The sequence below is a fragment of the Pithys albifrons genome, chromosome 1, assembly GCF_047495875.1.
Source record: "Pithys albifrons albifrons isolate INPA30051 chromosome 1, PitAlb_v1, whole genome shotgun sequence".
In the NCBI taxonomy this organism is placed as follows: Eukaryota; Metazoa; Chordata; class Aves; order Passeriformes; family Thamnophilidae; genus Pithys; species Pithys albifrons.
In genome coordinates, this window is record NC_092458.1 from 23,796,661 (window position 1) to 23,812,884 (window position 16,224).

General features: G+C 40.6%; 1 protein-coding gene across 1 annotated transcript in view; it reads left to right on the top strand.

Annotated features, from left to right (window-relative positions):
• The window catches only part of AFF3 (ALF transcription elongation factor 3), a 328,111-nt gene that overhangs the window by 191,136 nt on the left and 120,751 nt on the right, over positions 1 to 16,224 (top strand). Inside the window, exons 5-6 of the mRNA XM_071568183.1 lie at positions 5,288 to 5,374; positions 10,765 to 10,801. Of these exons, the coding sequence (XP_071424284.1) occupies positions 5,288 to 5,374; positions 10,765 to 10,801 (124 nt within the window). The remainder of the gene's footprint in view (positions 1 to 5,287; positions 5,375 to 10,764; positions 10,802 to 16,224) is intronic.

Consider the following 16,224-nt stretch of genomic DNA (forward strand, 5'->3'; position numbering starts at 1 on the left):
CAGGAAACAACAGAAGCTGGAAAATGGTAAGATATTTTGTTGGGTGGTGGCAGTTCTGAGTAACATGTTGTCACAAGGATAATGGCAAATAAAAACTGTTCAAATGGAAAGCATTGCTCCAAGGAAAATACAGAGCTTATGAGGAAGAAGAAAAAGAGTTCTAAGTATGGGTAAGTGACATCATAAAGAAACAAGAGAAAACAGGTTTATCTTTCCATTTTAAAGGTGCATATATGAGGTTTGGGTTAGAAAAGTTGCAGCAAAAGCAGATACTACAGAATTCAATTTTTTAAAAAGAAAATTGGCTTTTCACACAATAGGAACTTTACCACGGTGAAATGCTGTCAAGCTTCAACATAGCCTCCAAAAGTTTCAGCGTCAGACTCTTTGCTTTGGATGTTTGACACTAAAATCACAGCCATGTTGTCAGCTAGTGCCAATGTAGCTTCACTGAACTGAAAGGGGTATTTGCCAACTGACAGCAGTTAAAGAGTCTCCTGTGTTAAAAAAAAAAAAAAGTGAAGACAAGGGAGTAACTGGATTAGAGGCTCTCAAACTGTGTCCTGTGATCACTTGCTAAAGGGTCTTGGAAAGCTCTACATTAGCTTTGCATTGCCTTGACTTCCAGCTGAATAAATATATATAATGCTTCCCTGAAATCTGCACTTCAGTGTAGGTAACTACAAACGCAGATCCTCTCCAGACCCCCTGAGCTAAGCAGCAGAATATTTGCAAGGGAAAATTGTGTCTCACGAATCTCCTATAATTCCTGTGACATGTCAGTAGAGCAGTGAATGAAGTTGAGTCAGCGAAAACAATTTTCAAAAGGTATTTGACAGGGTCCTTTATGAGATGCTACAAATATTTCTTAAATCATCATGTGTGGAGAGGCAAAATATTATTAATCAAATATTGGCTAGGTGAGCACAAGCAGAGAGGAGGATTAAACAGTCAATTTTCTTAATGACCCAATGATAAGTTCTGGTTTTGGCAGTGAATGAATAGCAAGATTATACATGTGGCTAGACTTTAAATCTAGATGATACCCATCTCTCCCTGCTTGTTATTAATTAGAATTTTTTTGAATCAGTTCAACCATTCCTGGCATCATGTGCCACACAGCAAGATTGATGGCACTGGATAAATAGAATTGCCTTAAGTCTAGAGTGAGTATTATTATTTACCTCTGAATGGTACTTTTTCTGAAAAATTACCTACAAGCTAGGGTTAAAAGCCCCAGACAAAACACTGCCAAGCAGTCATTAATCCACAAGAAATGTCTGGTTACTTAATTGTTGCTGCGGAAACTGAATTTGAAGCAAGGATATGCAATACTATAGATTTCTTTATTTGAAGGTTTTCCCTTCAGTAAGAAGAAAAGCCAAGTTGGCATGTTGAATAAGATTAACTAGGCTTGGACCTTTATAGCTTGTAAAACTGGACATTTATGTATGACTGGTGAAAACTGATTTACTACAGGTAGAAATGAGTAGAGCTGCAGAATTGTAGAGTTACAGTATGCATGTGAATGAGACATGCCATCACCACCACAAAGACGTCTGTGCAAAACAACATCACTGCAAGCCCCTCCCGAGGAAAAATGTACATTAAGAAACAGAGGAGGCCTCAGAGCTGCCCCCTGGACTTGTGCATCTGGCTGCAGAAGGAGGAGCATAGTCATTGTCATCTCAAACAAGCCATCCTGCAGTTGGGCATATGTGCTCATCCATACTTTTAAGCAGTCTAGTCAGGGAATGGTTCTGTGATCCATAAGTCTTTTTTTTCCCACTTCTGGACCCGAAGTGTCTTCTCAGTACTCTTTTTAGTTAGTTAACATTGTTCAGGACTTTAAGCTTAATGTAATCAAGTTTGAAGAAGGCTCTGAACTGGTTTTAAATTAGATCGATATCTTGTAGTGGCTAGAACATTTTCTGGTGCCAGGTGTTTCTGACTTATTTTTTTGTTTATTTATGCTAAAAAAGACCCTACTTTTTCTCAAAAATCTTTTGAGTCAATCAGTGCTCTAACACCAGTTTGAAGGTTCTGAGGATCTCAAGTACACTTAAATTTTCATCGGTCCATTTGTAATAGTTTTCAGTCCAGCAAGTGCCTTATGCCAATATTGACAATCCCAAACTCCAAAGACAGGCAAGTTACCTGAGCAGAGAAGGGAAGCTGTGCATGCAAGTTAATTTTAACAATAAAAGTTGAGTCCTTTCTGTTTAGTTAGTTAAATAGTTGCCATTTGGGCTTGCATTTTCAAACATTTATCACTGTGTTCTATAAAAAAGTCTTACTATAACCATATGTCACCACTAGCGTTTTTAATCTGTCTCAAATATCTTCAGATAGAGTCTAAAATTCCGAGATTTGGGACATAGGAACATATTCTGTGTTTGTTTCTGCTTGACCTTGTAAGGTGTTGACACTTACTGGACACATAAATCCTTTCTCCTGATTTTTGAGATTCTGTTCTTGGCAGCCAGAAGTAGACTGTGCACATAGTTTAATGTTTCTCTTTTTAAGAAATATTTCACTATGTTTAAATCTTACCACTCCTCAGTGGTGACAACCTGTAGTTTGGGATATTTTTCATGGTAGCTTTCTGATTATTTTTTCCTAATTCAGTTAAATTTTATAGTTTTCTGAATTCCAAACGGTAGTGATAAATACACCGTATCATCACAACTCAATGTATTAGTCTAGTAAATTTACATTTAGGTATTCATGATAATGGCAATTATTAACCCTGACAGACATCAGTGGTCTTACTAAATCTTTGTGTCAGAAAGGGTTACATCAAATTTAAATTATGTACAAAGCATTATTATATTCCACAATTCAAAGTGGAAAAGGAGAAGAGAAGCTAGCTGGGGGAAAAAAAAAAAAAGACCATTAAGGCTATTTTTATTGAAGTGTGGGTGAGAAATAATCTTGGGGAAAAGAAGAAATGAAAGATTTTGACATGTCAAAAAAAGGTCACCCTTATTTTTAATCAGCCCTCTGGTCCTTTCCCTGGATAAAAGCATTGTTGTCAGACTTGGGCAGGCAAGGTGGGAGGAAGGAGCTCTGCTGCTGTAACAGATTGGTTTCTGCATGGCATATAGCAGACTTCTCAGATGTTTCCCTGAAGGTGACAGTGGGGGTCACCAGCCATGCAACATGGAAGAACTGCTTCTGGAGCAAATGGAAATCATAAGTACTGAATAGAATATTTCACAGGTAGGATAACTTTAGGTCAAAGCTGCCAGGTGTTCCCAGTCTGGCTGCCCCCATTCTCCAATTGACAGAGATCACATGAAGCATTGCCCTTCAGGAGAAAGGGACACATAGTCCTTCCTATGCATCCTATTGGGTTCTGCACCTCCACGTGAAGGGAAAAATACTTTGGTGGGTTGGTGGAAACACCTTTAGTCTATCTACACAACATCACATTTTCTAGGAAGTAACTAAATGGTCCCGTAAGGGAAAAGGAGAGAAAAGAAGGTGTGAAAATGATACTTTTAATCATAACCTTTAGGTTAAATATCCTCATTGCAAATCTCCTTTTTGTCTATTTATTGTCATAAACCTTTACTGTTGGAATATTTCTCAATGTGTAATTCCTTAATCTTTTGCAAACAATAGCACGTGTGCCAGGTACTTATAGCAAACAGAAATCTGATTGCCTGTGGTTTTTGTTTCCTGAGTTTTAAGAAGTTACTGTATATTAAAAATTACTATATAATGTTATTGCTGGCACTTATCAGATAAGGAAGTCATAAGATGAATGATCTGCCTCAAAGAACTGAAAAGCAAAGCAATTTGGATACTGAAACTGCAAACCAGATGATGCTCTGATTAGAGGCACACACATAGATTACAGAAGTATAATAAATCAAGTAACTTTTTATCCTCAAATAAAATAAAAGAATGCAGTTTTTATTAGGAAATAAACTGTTTATCAAAAGTGCTTTAAAGGTGACATTTATTACTAATAAACTGTGTTGAAAGGGCTGATTTGTTCATTGGTAAAACAGCCAGAGACCTTCCACAATGTAAAAAATTGTCAGCTCAGTCTATGCCGGGTCAGGAAGCAGTTCCATCAGCACTGAGGAAGGATGGACAAAAGATTCACATGCACTTTTTTCCAACAAGAACATTTTCTCTTTAAAAGGTAATGACTCATGGAAATATAACTCCAGTATTATTTTAGGACTGATTGTGGATCTCTGCATGACTCCTTGGAATATCATCACTGAGAAACAATTCCACAGTCAGCTAAGGGCAGCAAAACTCAGCAAAGCATCTGCCAGGCAAACTCTTGATATTGTCAGCAAGCCCCCTGCTTAGTCAGGATGTTATTTGCTCTCCAGCTCTTCAAACGTATGGGCTGTCATGCTTGGCATTACTTCTCATATTAATTCTTTTAAGTTACTGTGTACCAAATATTATGGCTGTTGGTGCTGAACTTATAAAAAACCCCACGTCTATCTCTTAACATCCTGCACTAGAGGGGGAATATGAAGCCTCTCTCTTAACAAACTTCTTTTCTAAAGTGTTTAATTTGCACCTCCCCAAAAGCCCCCTTACTTTGGAGACTGACTCAGGCTTGAATGATAACAGTATTGAACATCTGTCTGCCTGCTACCTGGAACTGTGTCAAAGATGACTACATACAAGTACAGGTCAAGCTGACCTGTCTCTTAGGTATTAAAACATATCCCTCAAGACAACACAGGGAGGAGGCAAAGATGGAGTGCAGCACATCTTATTTAGGGCTTGGCACATATCTTTGTCCTGAAAGGTACAAATACATTGGAGTTAGGAACTTCTTCAGCTGCTTTAGAATGATAAAGGCAATTTTAGGAATTAACTGTTGAACAAGTGCTAAGCATTTATCATTTTGACCTTGTCTATGGAATCTATTTTGTGATGAGCACATGGTATGTACCCCATTACTTGGTCATGAACTGAAACTTCTATTCCCATGCTTCATGTTAGTCTCACTAGCCAGAATACATTGTGTGATTAAAATGTGTTTGCAGATTGTCAGAAAAATCAAACTTCTTACACTTGAGATGCATTACCTATTCAGGAAAATGAAATGCTGCTTAATAACTGCTCTCAAGAGTCTGTAAAAATCATTGTAGCTCATGCAGCGTCTAGATTATTTGAAAACTGGGCATTTCCTAGAAGCTGCAGTAACTTAAATATTCTACTGCCCAGGCACTCTTGCTACTGATATGCTATCATTGTCTCCTATTGACTTTCTAAACACAGTTTGCTGAATTACACTGTTTTTCAGGAGATGACCCATTCATGGCCTCCACCACTGTCAGCTATTCACACACCAGGAAAGGCAGAGCAAAGCAAGTTTCCCTTCCCAAACAAGGTAAGACATGCAGCATCATGTAGAACGATTCCTCCTCACAATGTGTACTACACAAGCCCTGACTAAGTGTGTGAGATTTCTGGGCTGAGGTTGATGCTATGCTGATATTCTTCCCCAAAGTGTGTATGTGGCAGTTTCCCCTGCCCTTTCCCTGCTTATAGCCTCAGCAAGGCTACATAGTCTTGCATATCTCTTGGCAGCAGAACGGATGCTGATGTGGGTCATAGGCTCCTCGCTGCAAGACAAAACCACAGGTGTCTCTGGTGGGTTGTCCAGTTGTGGTGCCTTCTGTGGGCTCCTGCTGAGGCTCCTGACTGAGACCTTAGGGCACATACAGCTGCAAAGAATCAGGAGGCTCCTTCTTGCATCCATTGCTCCTGCGTTATTTGGCTTCACTAGCTGAAATTTTCTTTGAAGCCTTTGCAGTCTGAGGTAGCCTTTACTACCACACTGGCCTCTGTAGTCGGATGCTGAGGATTGGGCATAAATCTCCTGCCACCAACCTGGCTTCAAGGGGCAGCTTTGCTAGAGAGACAGGCAGCCCAGCACCATGATGCCCAGAGGGTCCAGAGGAGCATTTGCCAGGGAAGTATTTGATTCCCCAGGGCACCAAAGCCACTAGTCCTGCTGATGGTCCCTTAAAACCAGCTCCACTATTGTATGTGTATCCCGGGAAGGAGGATACACTGTGGCTCATGATAAAGCTCATCAACATGAGCTTGGGGAAACCACATTATTTATACATGGTAAATCAGAAGGGAATGAAATAAGCTATCCTGTGCAAGAGCCAACAGATTTCACGTTGTATCACCATACACTTTTTAGATGTCACAAGCATATTCCATAAGTGTTCAAGCTTGAAAGATGGTATTGATGCTGTTTATAGTCTTTCTCCTGTTAAAGCAAGCTCCTTTGGCAACTTGTAAGGCCATTTCGCAAAATTTATATCAGGGAATAATTATAACCACAAAGCCAAGAAAACTTCATTTGCCTACAGTAGAACAGCTTTTCCGTGGATGAGGCTGTCATGATTTTGAAGTATTAGGGGTGTAAACCAAAATATCTCTGGCATGTTATGAAAGAAAAAGAAGGAAATAACTCACTATTTTCTCATTGAATGCACACAAATGACTAAAGATGGTAGGCGGCATAAAGGCTTGTAAAGTTAGAGTAAGTCCGGTAGGAAAGAGATGGATCAGCAGCTTACAAGCAGTTGAAGTGCCAGATAGGGGTGACAAAGTGAAGTGGTGCTTTCAGCTCTGCAGTTTCTGCCACAGTTATCCCCACACAATGTGCTTGTGGTGGTATGTGTGCAGATGTGCATGGACAAGGTGTGCACCTGTCAGAGTATCTGCATGGGCAGTGTGTGGATGCACTTCCTCACAACTAAATGTATTGTGATAAATACAGGAATAGGAGAACCACAGGCCAGAGAGCAAAGATATGTGAATAATGGTTAATATTGACTTTCTCATATTCTCTCTGCCTGTTCATCCATCTCTGTGGGAAATTTTCTATTAGTTAGAATTGCAGAGCCATTTCAGAAATCTACCATTCATTTTTAAAGATCCTTTCCAGAGTGGTTTCCTTTTCTCTTACTAAAATAGAATTTCCATTTTTTTTAAGCTTAGGATGGACAAGATTTCATCTAGCAATATATGAGCATATTTTGTACATAAAAAAACATTACAACTGTATTGTGACCTGAGTGGTTGCGTGGTCAGAAATTAGAGTGCTTTGTGGGGAAGAAGTACCTTAAAAAACTCACCAGAGTCCTGGAGAAATCCTGTCTTATTGGCCTTAGATTATGTTAATTTTAGACACCACTTCTATTTCAAAACAATTAAAAGCTATTCTGTGGCCTAATCTGTAGTCACAGATTTTAGAAAGCATCTGCTTTTCAGGCTCCAAAATGCAAAGAATAGTTTCCTAATTTTTCAAACATGTTTTTTGAAACCTTCATAAGGTAGCTATTGGTTTTCAGAAAGTGTGGTATAAAATCTTCATTAAACTTCATAGGGGTTGTCTCTATAGCTCTTAAGAAACTTCCCATAGGTAAACTGCATAGCTGTCCCAGCTTACTAAAACCTGAGGACTCCACCAAAGTGTTGTGGATTGCACATTATTCAGATCAGTGTGCCTGTCAGTTAAGTAGTGATCAAGGCCAACAAAGAGACTGAAAGGCTGAATTTGGGGAATTAACTTCATCTCTGAGTCCCAAGCTGTACATGGTAACATGAATTCCTTTTCAGTCTTAATGTCAGTCTTGAGAGGAGGAGCAACTAGGCTGCAATGCCTTTTAACAGAAGACAGTTCCCAAGCATAAAGACTCACCATTTTGGGAATGGTAAAAAGAGAAGCTTGTAGGACTCCTACCCCGTTGCAAGGATGCAAATCATAATTACTTTTCTGTCTATAAAAACTGAGTGTCAGCATCATTAGTTCGCATACATGCCACACTGCTTTTAACCTGCAACTCAAGTAATTAGCGATCTGACAGCTTGACACTTGAAATTTATTAATTAGGCTATTAAAGTTGCAAAGGCCACAGCAACTGTAGCTGGACTGGTTTTGAGATCAGTCTAGTAATAAAAGCTAAATAACTGAGATTTATATATCACAAATGTAACAGAATTGCATGTTTGAAACTGCACGTGTGGATGTATCGATCATTATAACTATATGCTGATTTAAGGGAGGGGATGTATGTGCATATGCTACATTTCTATATGAAATCAGACCTCATTAATGTGAACAGCCTGCATTGATTGACAAGAATGGAAGGACAGTCTAGGTCAGGTTTGACGCGTGTGGTAGTGCCCAGTAGGTTTCCAAGTACAGCACTGCTGGAAAAGCACCATTAGGGAACTGTCCTTTATGTAATGGAGGGCATAAAGTTACTTCTCATCCTTAACTTTGAATTTTCTTGTCTCTGGAATTAATTTGTACTCTTGAATTTACTAGGAAGGGGCAATGACAGTCTCTTTATTTCTTGTTTTTCAAAGCTTAAGGATAATTGAATCAGTGTGTGAAGTGACAGGCTGTGTGTGCTTTCCTTTTTTCTGTCTCTGCCACACTTTGTTATGTACAAATGATCAGGCATTTCATGATTGTAATTTTATTAAAACCATCTTAATAAATAAACTTTAAATGAATAATTAAATTTTTAAATAAGAGCTCACTTGATGCTTGTGTGAATGAGCTTTCATATTCAGGCATTAATTCTCTTGTGCAGGAAAACAAGCTGTTAATTCTGCTGCCTGCTTTGCTCTCTTTCTTCATTTTTACTGTGAGTTAATGTCTTGAAAATTTGATCAGGTGTTTGATTTCTGGTTATGTATATGTGATATTATGGGATCAACCATCATTTTGTTATTTGAGAATTAATTTATCCACTCCAGGAGAACTGGTGTCTTGTCACAAAGCTATTGGATGATTATTCTCAGCAGAAGCTAAGTTATCATAGTGATGTTGTTCTTTACATGTTGAATTAATTTACTTTTTCCTTTCTTGTTGACTTTAACAAGCTGGAGCAAATACACTGGACAGTAGTCTCGACAAATTAAGCCATACTTTTCTCCTACCTCACTTTTGTATTTCTATGTGCAATTATCATTAAAACTAATTTCTTAAGAATCAACAAATTTTAAACAATCAGTTAAAGGAAAAGTGAAAATGTGCACAGCTCATATGTTTTGCTAATGTTAAATTTTAGACTATGCATAGTCAGTGGTAGAGGCAAGTTACTGTGCTAGACAGTTAAAGGGGAGGGTGCATGCTTCCTGAGGTTAATGAAAACATAAAAGCATAAGCAAGATCCTTATTTAGACATTTCAAACACTTTTAAAAGTATGAGGATATTTCCTTCAAAATTACTGTATTCCCCTAACCTTCTCTAGGTACCTAAATTCACTATTCTGGAAACTGAACATACTCTAGCAGTCTAGTTTTACTGGGAGCGTGGGTGGCTACAAGAATAGCAATTAAATTCAAGTGTACATATCACTACAGCACCACTGCAAACTGAGCTTGACTTTTTCAGATTACATTCAGTCACCAGAAAAAAAAATAGGCTTTAATTTCTCTTCATCAGAAACATTCACAAAAAGCTGATTCAAATTGTCAAAAGTACACAATTTCACATTACTGAGAAATTATTTTCAGCATGTGAAACATGGTACAGATCTTTTCTTATTGCAGAAACTCTTAGGGCTTGCCTAAAAATTTGACATCTCACATTACAGGTGCATAGGTTGGAAGTGAGTTGCAGATGTGTATCGTAGTATTAAAATGATAGATCAAAGCCTGGAAAGCCTTGACTCCAGAGCAAATTGAGCAGATGGAGGGATTTGGATCAGCTGGAGACCCCAGAGCCTGCAGTCCAGCCAATGTCTGTTTGGAGAGGCCAAGAAGCTCTTGGGACTCAAGCCCCTGAGGGATGCTCCTGAGGGACTCAGCAGCACAATCTCAGCTTGGCCAAGTTGGAGCATCCTTGAACTTTCTGGGGACTTGCAGTTCCTTTCTCTGTGTGTTTGGCTCATTGCTTGGCCTCTGGGGACCAGGGATCTGATCCAGCACCCAGTTCTGACCATGTGAAACGACCACGTATTGCTGTGGGTGCTTGGCCTCTCTGAGCAGTCTTAGCTACAGGTGTAACTGCAGCTTGTATACAAGGTGTCATTCCTGTGTGTGTCTGGGTTGTTCAGAAGCTCAGATCATCCATAGCAAAGTATTCTTTTTTCCCTTAATTTAAATATATTTTTGTTATAGTTTATATTTGTATTCTGGTTTGTTTATAAGCTTTTTTTACGTTTTTATGAATGCAAACAAATTCTGTGAGTAAAACACAGTGAGTGAACATTTGCGCATGAGATAAAAATGATCTGATTTATTGCACCATATTCACAGATATTGCCATTGTCATACAAGGTTGACCTTGTAATCTCAGGGACCCAGAACTAGTCTGTAATTCCATTCTTTGATGCTGTCAATGTCAGCATGAGAAGAGGAAAGACCAGCTGTGCTACTACCTCAGGAATCCAATGGTCCATGAAACAATATTGGTCTTCCTTCTGTCTCCTCATCTAAACTTGTAGAATATAATAGACGAGTTTTGGCAGATCAATAAATGAATAGTGAGCAGGAGGGTCATAATAGCTATACAAGGAATTGCACCATTAAAAGGTTGTTGTGAAATAAGTTTACAAGCCTTAGAATTAACGGATTTTCCAAGAAGTACTGAATTTATTCTTGTAATTGAAAATTACTTTGAAACCAAATGAACAATAATCAGTGCTGTTTGTATTGTTAAGGTAATGTCCAAGCAAGTATTGCAGCTAAAAATTTCTGTAAAATAACACACCTTACCTTTTTTTCTGTTATTACTGTAGGAGTCACAACAGGGATCTACAGGACAGAGCAATACAAGTAAGTACCAACTCATTTTCTGGCCACATGGGGTGGGGAGCTTGGCAATGACTATGAAAAAGAAGTGACTGAGCAAGGACCAATAGCAGACTGGGGCAGTGCAGAGCCTCATCAGGCAGCCCTCAGCTGTGGCAGAACTGAAGAGTGATCATATAAGTGTCAGGTCTTGTGGTGGCCTGGGAAGAAGAAAAAATATTCTATTTTTAATGGCCATTTCATTATGTAAATGAGAAAGACTGAAAGGGCTAAAGAGTGGCTGTTTTTGGAAAGCCAGAAAAGAGCTGACCTAATTGCACGACCAGATCCAGACTGCCAGAAAGTTCTGCAAGAACACTTGTTATCGTTTATCTTTCATAGGCAATGGTGTATCTTGTGGCCATTGCACGGTAATAAGCTACATAAATCCTGCCAAACTAACACTGAATAATGTTTCAAAGACCATACAGCCATGGGTCTTTTTGGCTAACACTGTGGGTAGGAGAGTGATGTCTACTTGTTTAGCTCCTGATCAGGGCTTTTCGGTGGACTCCAGTTTACAAATCATGGTGCAGATCAGCAGCGCTTTAATTACATTTAGTTACGGTAAAAAACTTAGTAGCTGTATTGAAAGGGAAGATTGAATTGCTCTGCGAAAAAAAATTAATGCTCTCCCCTGACACATCTGACGGTTGTTGATGTTGCCTTGCATGTTAAAAATACATGATCCTATCCTGCTCTCCACATAAAATGATTACAACCAAAGGAATTATTTTGCTAGCTTCCTGACCTATCAGCCAACACAGAGCCCTGTTTGCAAATTGCAGGGCTGTGACTGAAGAAGAAAAATGCCCTGAGCTGGTAGCTAGGGTTTTGAAAGGGTCTAGGCACCCATTGTGTGAGGGAAAAGATATCCAGAGAGACAAGGCTGGGAGATGCCGACTTTTGAAACGATGTGGCTCTTTGCTAGGGAAAGGTCGGCATGCGGAAGACAATGTTGTGAATAAACATGCAGTGGTGTCACTTAATTGCTGGCATTGGTTTGATGTTGCTGCAAGTACCAGCACTAAGGAAGTAATAAAAGGCAAAGGGGATGAGGTTCTGTCAGAAAATAATGAATACAGTAATGAGAGAAGGAAGCACAAAAGAGTCCTAATAGAGAGGGCTATGCAAAGACAGGCAGAGGTACAAGCATGACAAACACACCAGCTGAGCTGAGGGCTTTTCAATGATATCAGAGGCCATAGTATTTCGCCAGCTTTGGTCATAGCTGGCATTTCGTTCTTTCAACTCTTGAATAAAATAGGTTATTCTGCAGATTTCATGAAATACACTTTCCTGTGAATTGTGAAATTGATCCCACATCCTTAAAATTTTCCCTTGCTCTTTACTCCAATGGTCTCTGACTCCACTTCCAATTCGCCCATCTGCCCTCCCACACCACAGTGACTCCAGCTACTTATCTCCTTATTCATCCTGCAAAATCAGCATATATTTGCAGCTGAGCAGAAGCCAGATGTGGTACTGACCAGTTGATAGCATTCAAACCAAAGAACAACTGAACTCATGCAGAAACATTTTAGGGTCACTGTCAAACACCCAGACACTTTTCCTAACATCACATTGAGAGTTTGACTCCCTGTGAGACCTGTATCAATGAGGATTCCTGTTGAGATGCTGAAATAAGACATCGAATAAAACAGTTAGAATGAGGTATAGACTTGACCAGTCCTGATAGTAAAACTCAAAGTAAATTTAGGAAAAAATTTATTCAGATGTGTGGTGAGTTGACCCTGGCTGGACACCAGGTGCCCATCCGCTCTCCCTCTCAGCTGCACACAGGATAGAAAATACAACAAGGGCTTGTGGGTGGAAATAAGGGCAGGGAGATCACTCACCAGTTACCATCATGGGCAAAACAGACTCAGCTCAAGGAAATTGATTTAACTTACAACCAATCAAATCAGAATAGGACAATGAGAAATAAAATCAAATCTTAAAAGCACCTTCCCCCCACCCATCCCTTCTTCCCAGGCTCAACTTCATTCCCAAATTCTCTACTCACTCCCCACCACTAGTGCAAGGGGAGTGGAGAATGGGAGCGGCAATCAGTTCATCACACCTTGTCTCTGGCACTCCTTTCTCCTCTGTGGAAGAATTCCTCACCTTCTTCCCCTCCTCCAGCATGAGGTCCCTCCCATGGGAGATGATCTTCTGTGAACTCCAATGTGAGTCCTTCTGACAGGCTTCAGTTCCTCATGAGCCACTTCACTATGGGTCGCTTTCACGGGGTGCAGTCCTTCAGGATCACACTGCTCCAGTGTAGGTCTCCTGTGGGGTCATAAGCTGCTCCAGTCTGGGCTCCTCTCTCCATGGTGCCACAGGTCCTGCCAGGAGCCTGCTGCAGTTCAGGCATCCCATGGGGTCACAGCCTCCTTTGGGCATCCCCCTGCTCCATCATGGGGTTGCCTGCTGCTTCCAGGTGGATATCTGCTCCACCATGAACCATGTTGGGCTGCAGGGACACAGCCTGCCTCACCATGGTCTTCACCACAGGCTGTAGGGGAACCTGTGCTCCGGCACCTGGAGCACCTCCTTCCTCTCTTTCTTCGCTGATATCAACATCTGTAAAACTATTTCTCTCCATATTCTTGCTTCTGTCTCTGGCTGCAGTTGCTTTTGTGTAGTAGCTTTCCCTCTTCTTAAATCTGTTATACCAGAGGCACTACCACCCTTGTTGATGGGCTTGGCCTTGGCCAGCAGCATGTCCATCTTGGAGCTGCCTAGCACAGCTCCATCAGACACAGGGAGGCTTCTAGCAGCTTCTTACAGAAGTCTCCCCTTGTATCCAGCGCCCGCCATTACCAAAACCTTGCCACAAACCCAATACAGGATGTAAAGAATACTAGCAAATTACCCTGTGGGAAACAAATCTAATGATCTATGTACTCTGTTATCCAAATGCTTATCTTCAGAGTCCTAATTAACTGTTATTTCCCATTGCACTGTGTCTTCTTTGGAGTGGCTCTTGAGCCTGTCATTTGCAATGGTTTTACTGCAGCTGCCAACATTGTTTTTCTCATGGATAACATTTGCATTTCTGTTATCCTTCCCCCATAAGGAAATCGAAGCATTTAAAAACTCATAATGGCTGAAGTTACACTACTCCATCACAATAAATATTATTTATCCCTGTTACACAGAAAGGGAAACATGACCTGGTTAGGTTGAGTGATTCACCAAAATGCCAACTCAGAGGAGAGACCTCTTGTTCTGACCATCCACTTTTCAACAGGGAAATCTTACAAGAGTTCATTTGAAATTTATTTTTAAATTCAAGAATTCTGGACACGTGTCTTCTTGTATCTAAAAAGGTTAGGAAAAAGTTGTGTGAGATGAGGAATAAGCTAGCAAAGAACTCCCAGCTCTGTGGCTAAGGCATGGTGTAATGGTGAGCACTCCAGACTCTGGATCACAAGGTTGTGAGTTCAAGTCTCAGTGGAGACCGTACCGGGAAGTTCAATGCCTCCCTGACATCTGATCGCGGATGCCAAGCAGGGTCAGCCCCGGTTAGTACCGGGTGCTGTGACAGTCCTGAGGACTTCCCTGTCACTGTCCAAGCTCTCTCGGCTGTGGCAGATGGACCTCAGGACTTAAACGGTGGGGCCAGTTCTGCGCACGCTGTGCCTCACCTAAAAAATCCACTGTGCAGACTGGAAGGGCACACTCACGCAGGGAGAGCCCTTCCCAAATCCTCGTTCGCGAAGTTTGGCCATACATACATGTGCACCTACACCCACTGACACACAGACACACCTGTTTCAGGAGACATACACAGTGCTTAGCACCTGAAATAAGGTGTGCTATCAGCAGTCCCATAGCAAAGTGTGAACGTGTTCTTCGTTAATTCCAAAAAGTCAGAAGAACAAAGGATAGCACAGATTTGCCCAAAAGAAGAAGCCAGAAGAATCTAGAGATTAAACAATTCAGCAGATTCCAGCCTCCCACACTGGTACCTGCATGCATTTGGCAGGTTACATAAAAATTAAGAGAAAATCTTAGCCTGGCCAAGACTGAGTATAAAAAAGCCAAATTGTTGTGACAGGTAATTCTCTTGAGCGTATACTTACCCAAAAATACTATCTGTACCCTGTCTGTGACATTCAGCTATGCTGAGGCTATACACATTTTTAAAATTTCTAAGATTCAGTGAAGTGAGAATAAAGTTGCTAAGAACTGATAAAGCATTAATGGCCAGATTTTCTACTCTGATAGGCTGGACTGGTGTGTTTCTACCATCTGTACAGGCTTAATCCTTGCCCTCCACACAGAAGTATGTTAAGTGACAATTGGCATAAAAGCAGCTGCAAATGCTTACTGTAGGGTAATTCATTAATATCCAGTTTGGCTAAATCACAGAGATCCTCCTTCCTTTTTCCTCCCAGTACGTATGCTGTTTCCCTTGTTGCTGCATTAACATATATTGCTGAAAGTGAACTCTGCTGGCAGAACACTCAGGGATTCATATTCCCCCTCACACTCAAACAAACCAGTGTTCATGGTAATAATTCATCACTTAGAAAAAGCCCAAGTTACAAATAGAAAATCTTTGAATATATGCCAACTGTTACTGTTGGTTTCTTGTTCCAAATTAGCATAATGCAGATGAGCTCCAATGCTCTAGGCACCCTAAGGCTGACAAACATACTGTAGCAACAGCTTTCTAGCCAGCAAGTTCATCATTTGGATATACTTTTTGATGTCTCTGCTGAAAGTGAAGAGCAACCTAGAGATTATGGAGTGGATGCACCCTGCTCATATCTAAATTTTAAATGCCTGTAGCTGTCCTCCTGCAGTTAGTGCTTAGCTTCCCTGGAGGCTCACAGAGGCATTGGTGGTTTCTGAGTCATCCAGACCTTTCACCATTCTGCTTAATAAAGTTCAGGCACCTCAGTTGGGTAGACACAAACCCTACCAGAGAGGAGGATGAGCTCTAAAAGAACCATGTCAAGGTGTTTGCAATACCCAGAAGCTCCTCTACAAGACACCTACTTCCAGAAGGTCTCTGTCTAGACTAAGTCCTGCAGCTTCCTTTTGTACAGCAGTAGAAGAACATCGGTAGCAAAATCCTGCCTCTTTTGAAGGCAACAACAGGTTTTCCAGAGGTGCCCCTTACAGCTCTATGGAAACTGGGGATGAGGACTTTGCCAGCAGCAAATGGATGATGAGTAATGCTCCTGCATGTGCATGGACCAGGTTGACCCTGAGCTGATCCCAAACCCACTCAAGTCAATGAGCAGAAAATCAGGTACCACCAAAACAGCCTGACCAAAATAAGCATTTCTCACATTTTTTCCAGAAGGTACAGGTGGATTTCAGTTTAACAAAGCTCATTAAAAGGTAATGGAGAAAAACACATCCATCAGTAAACCAGTCACATTCAACCT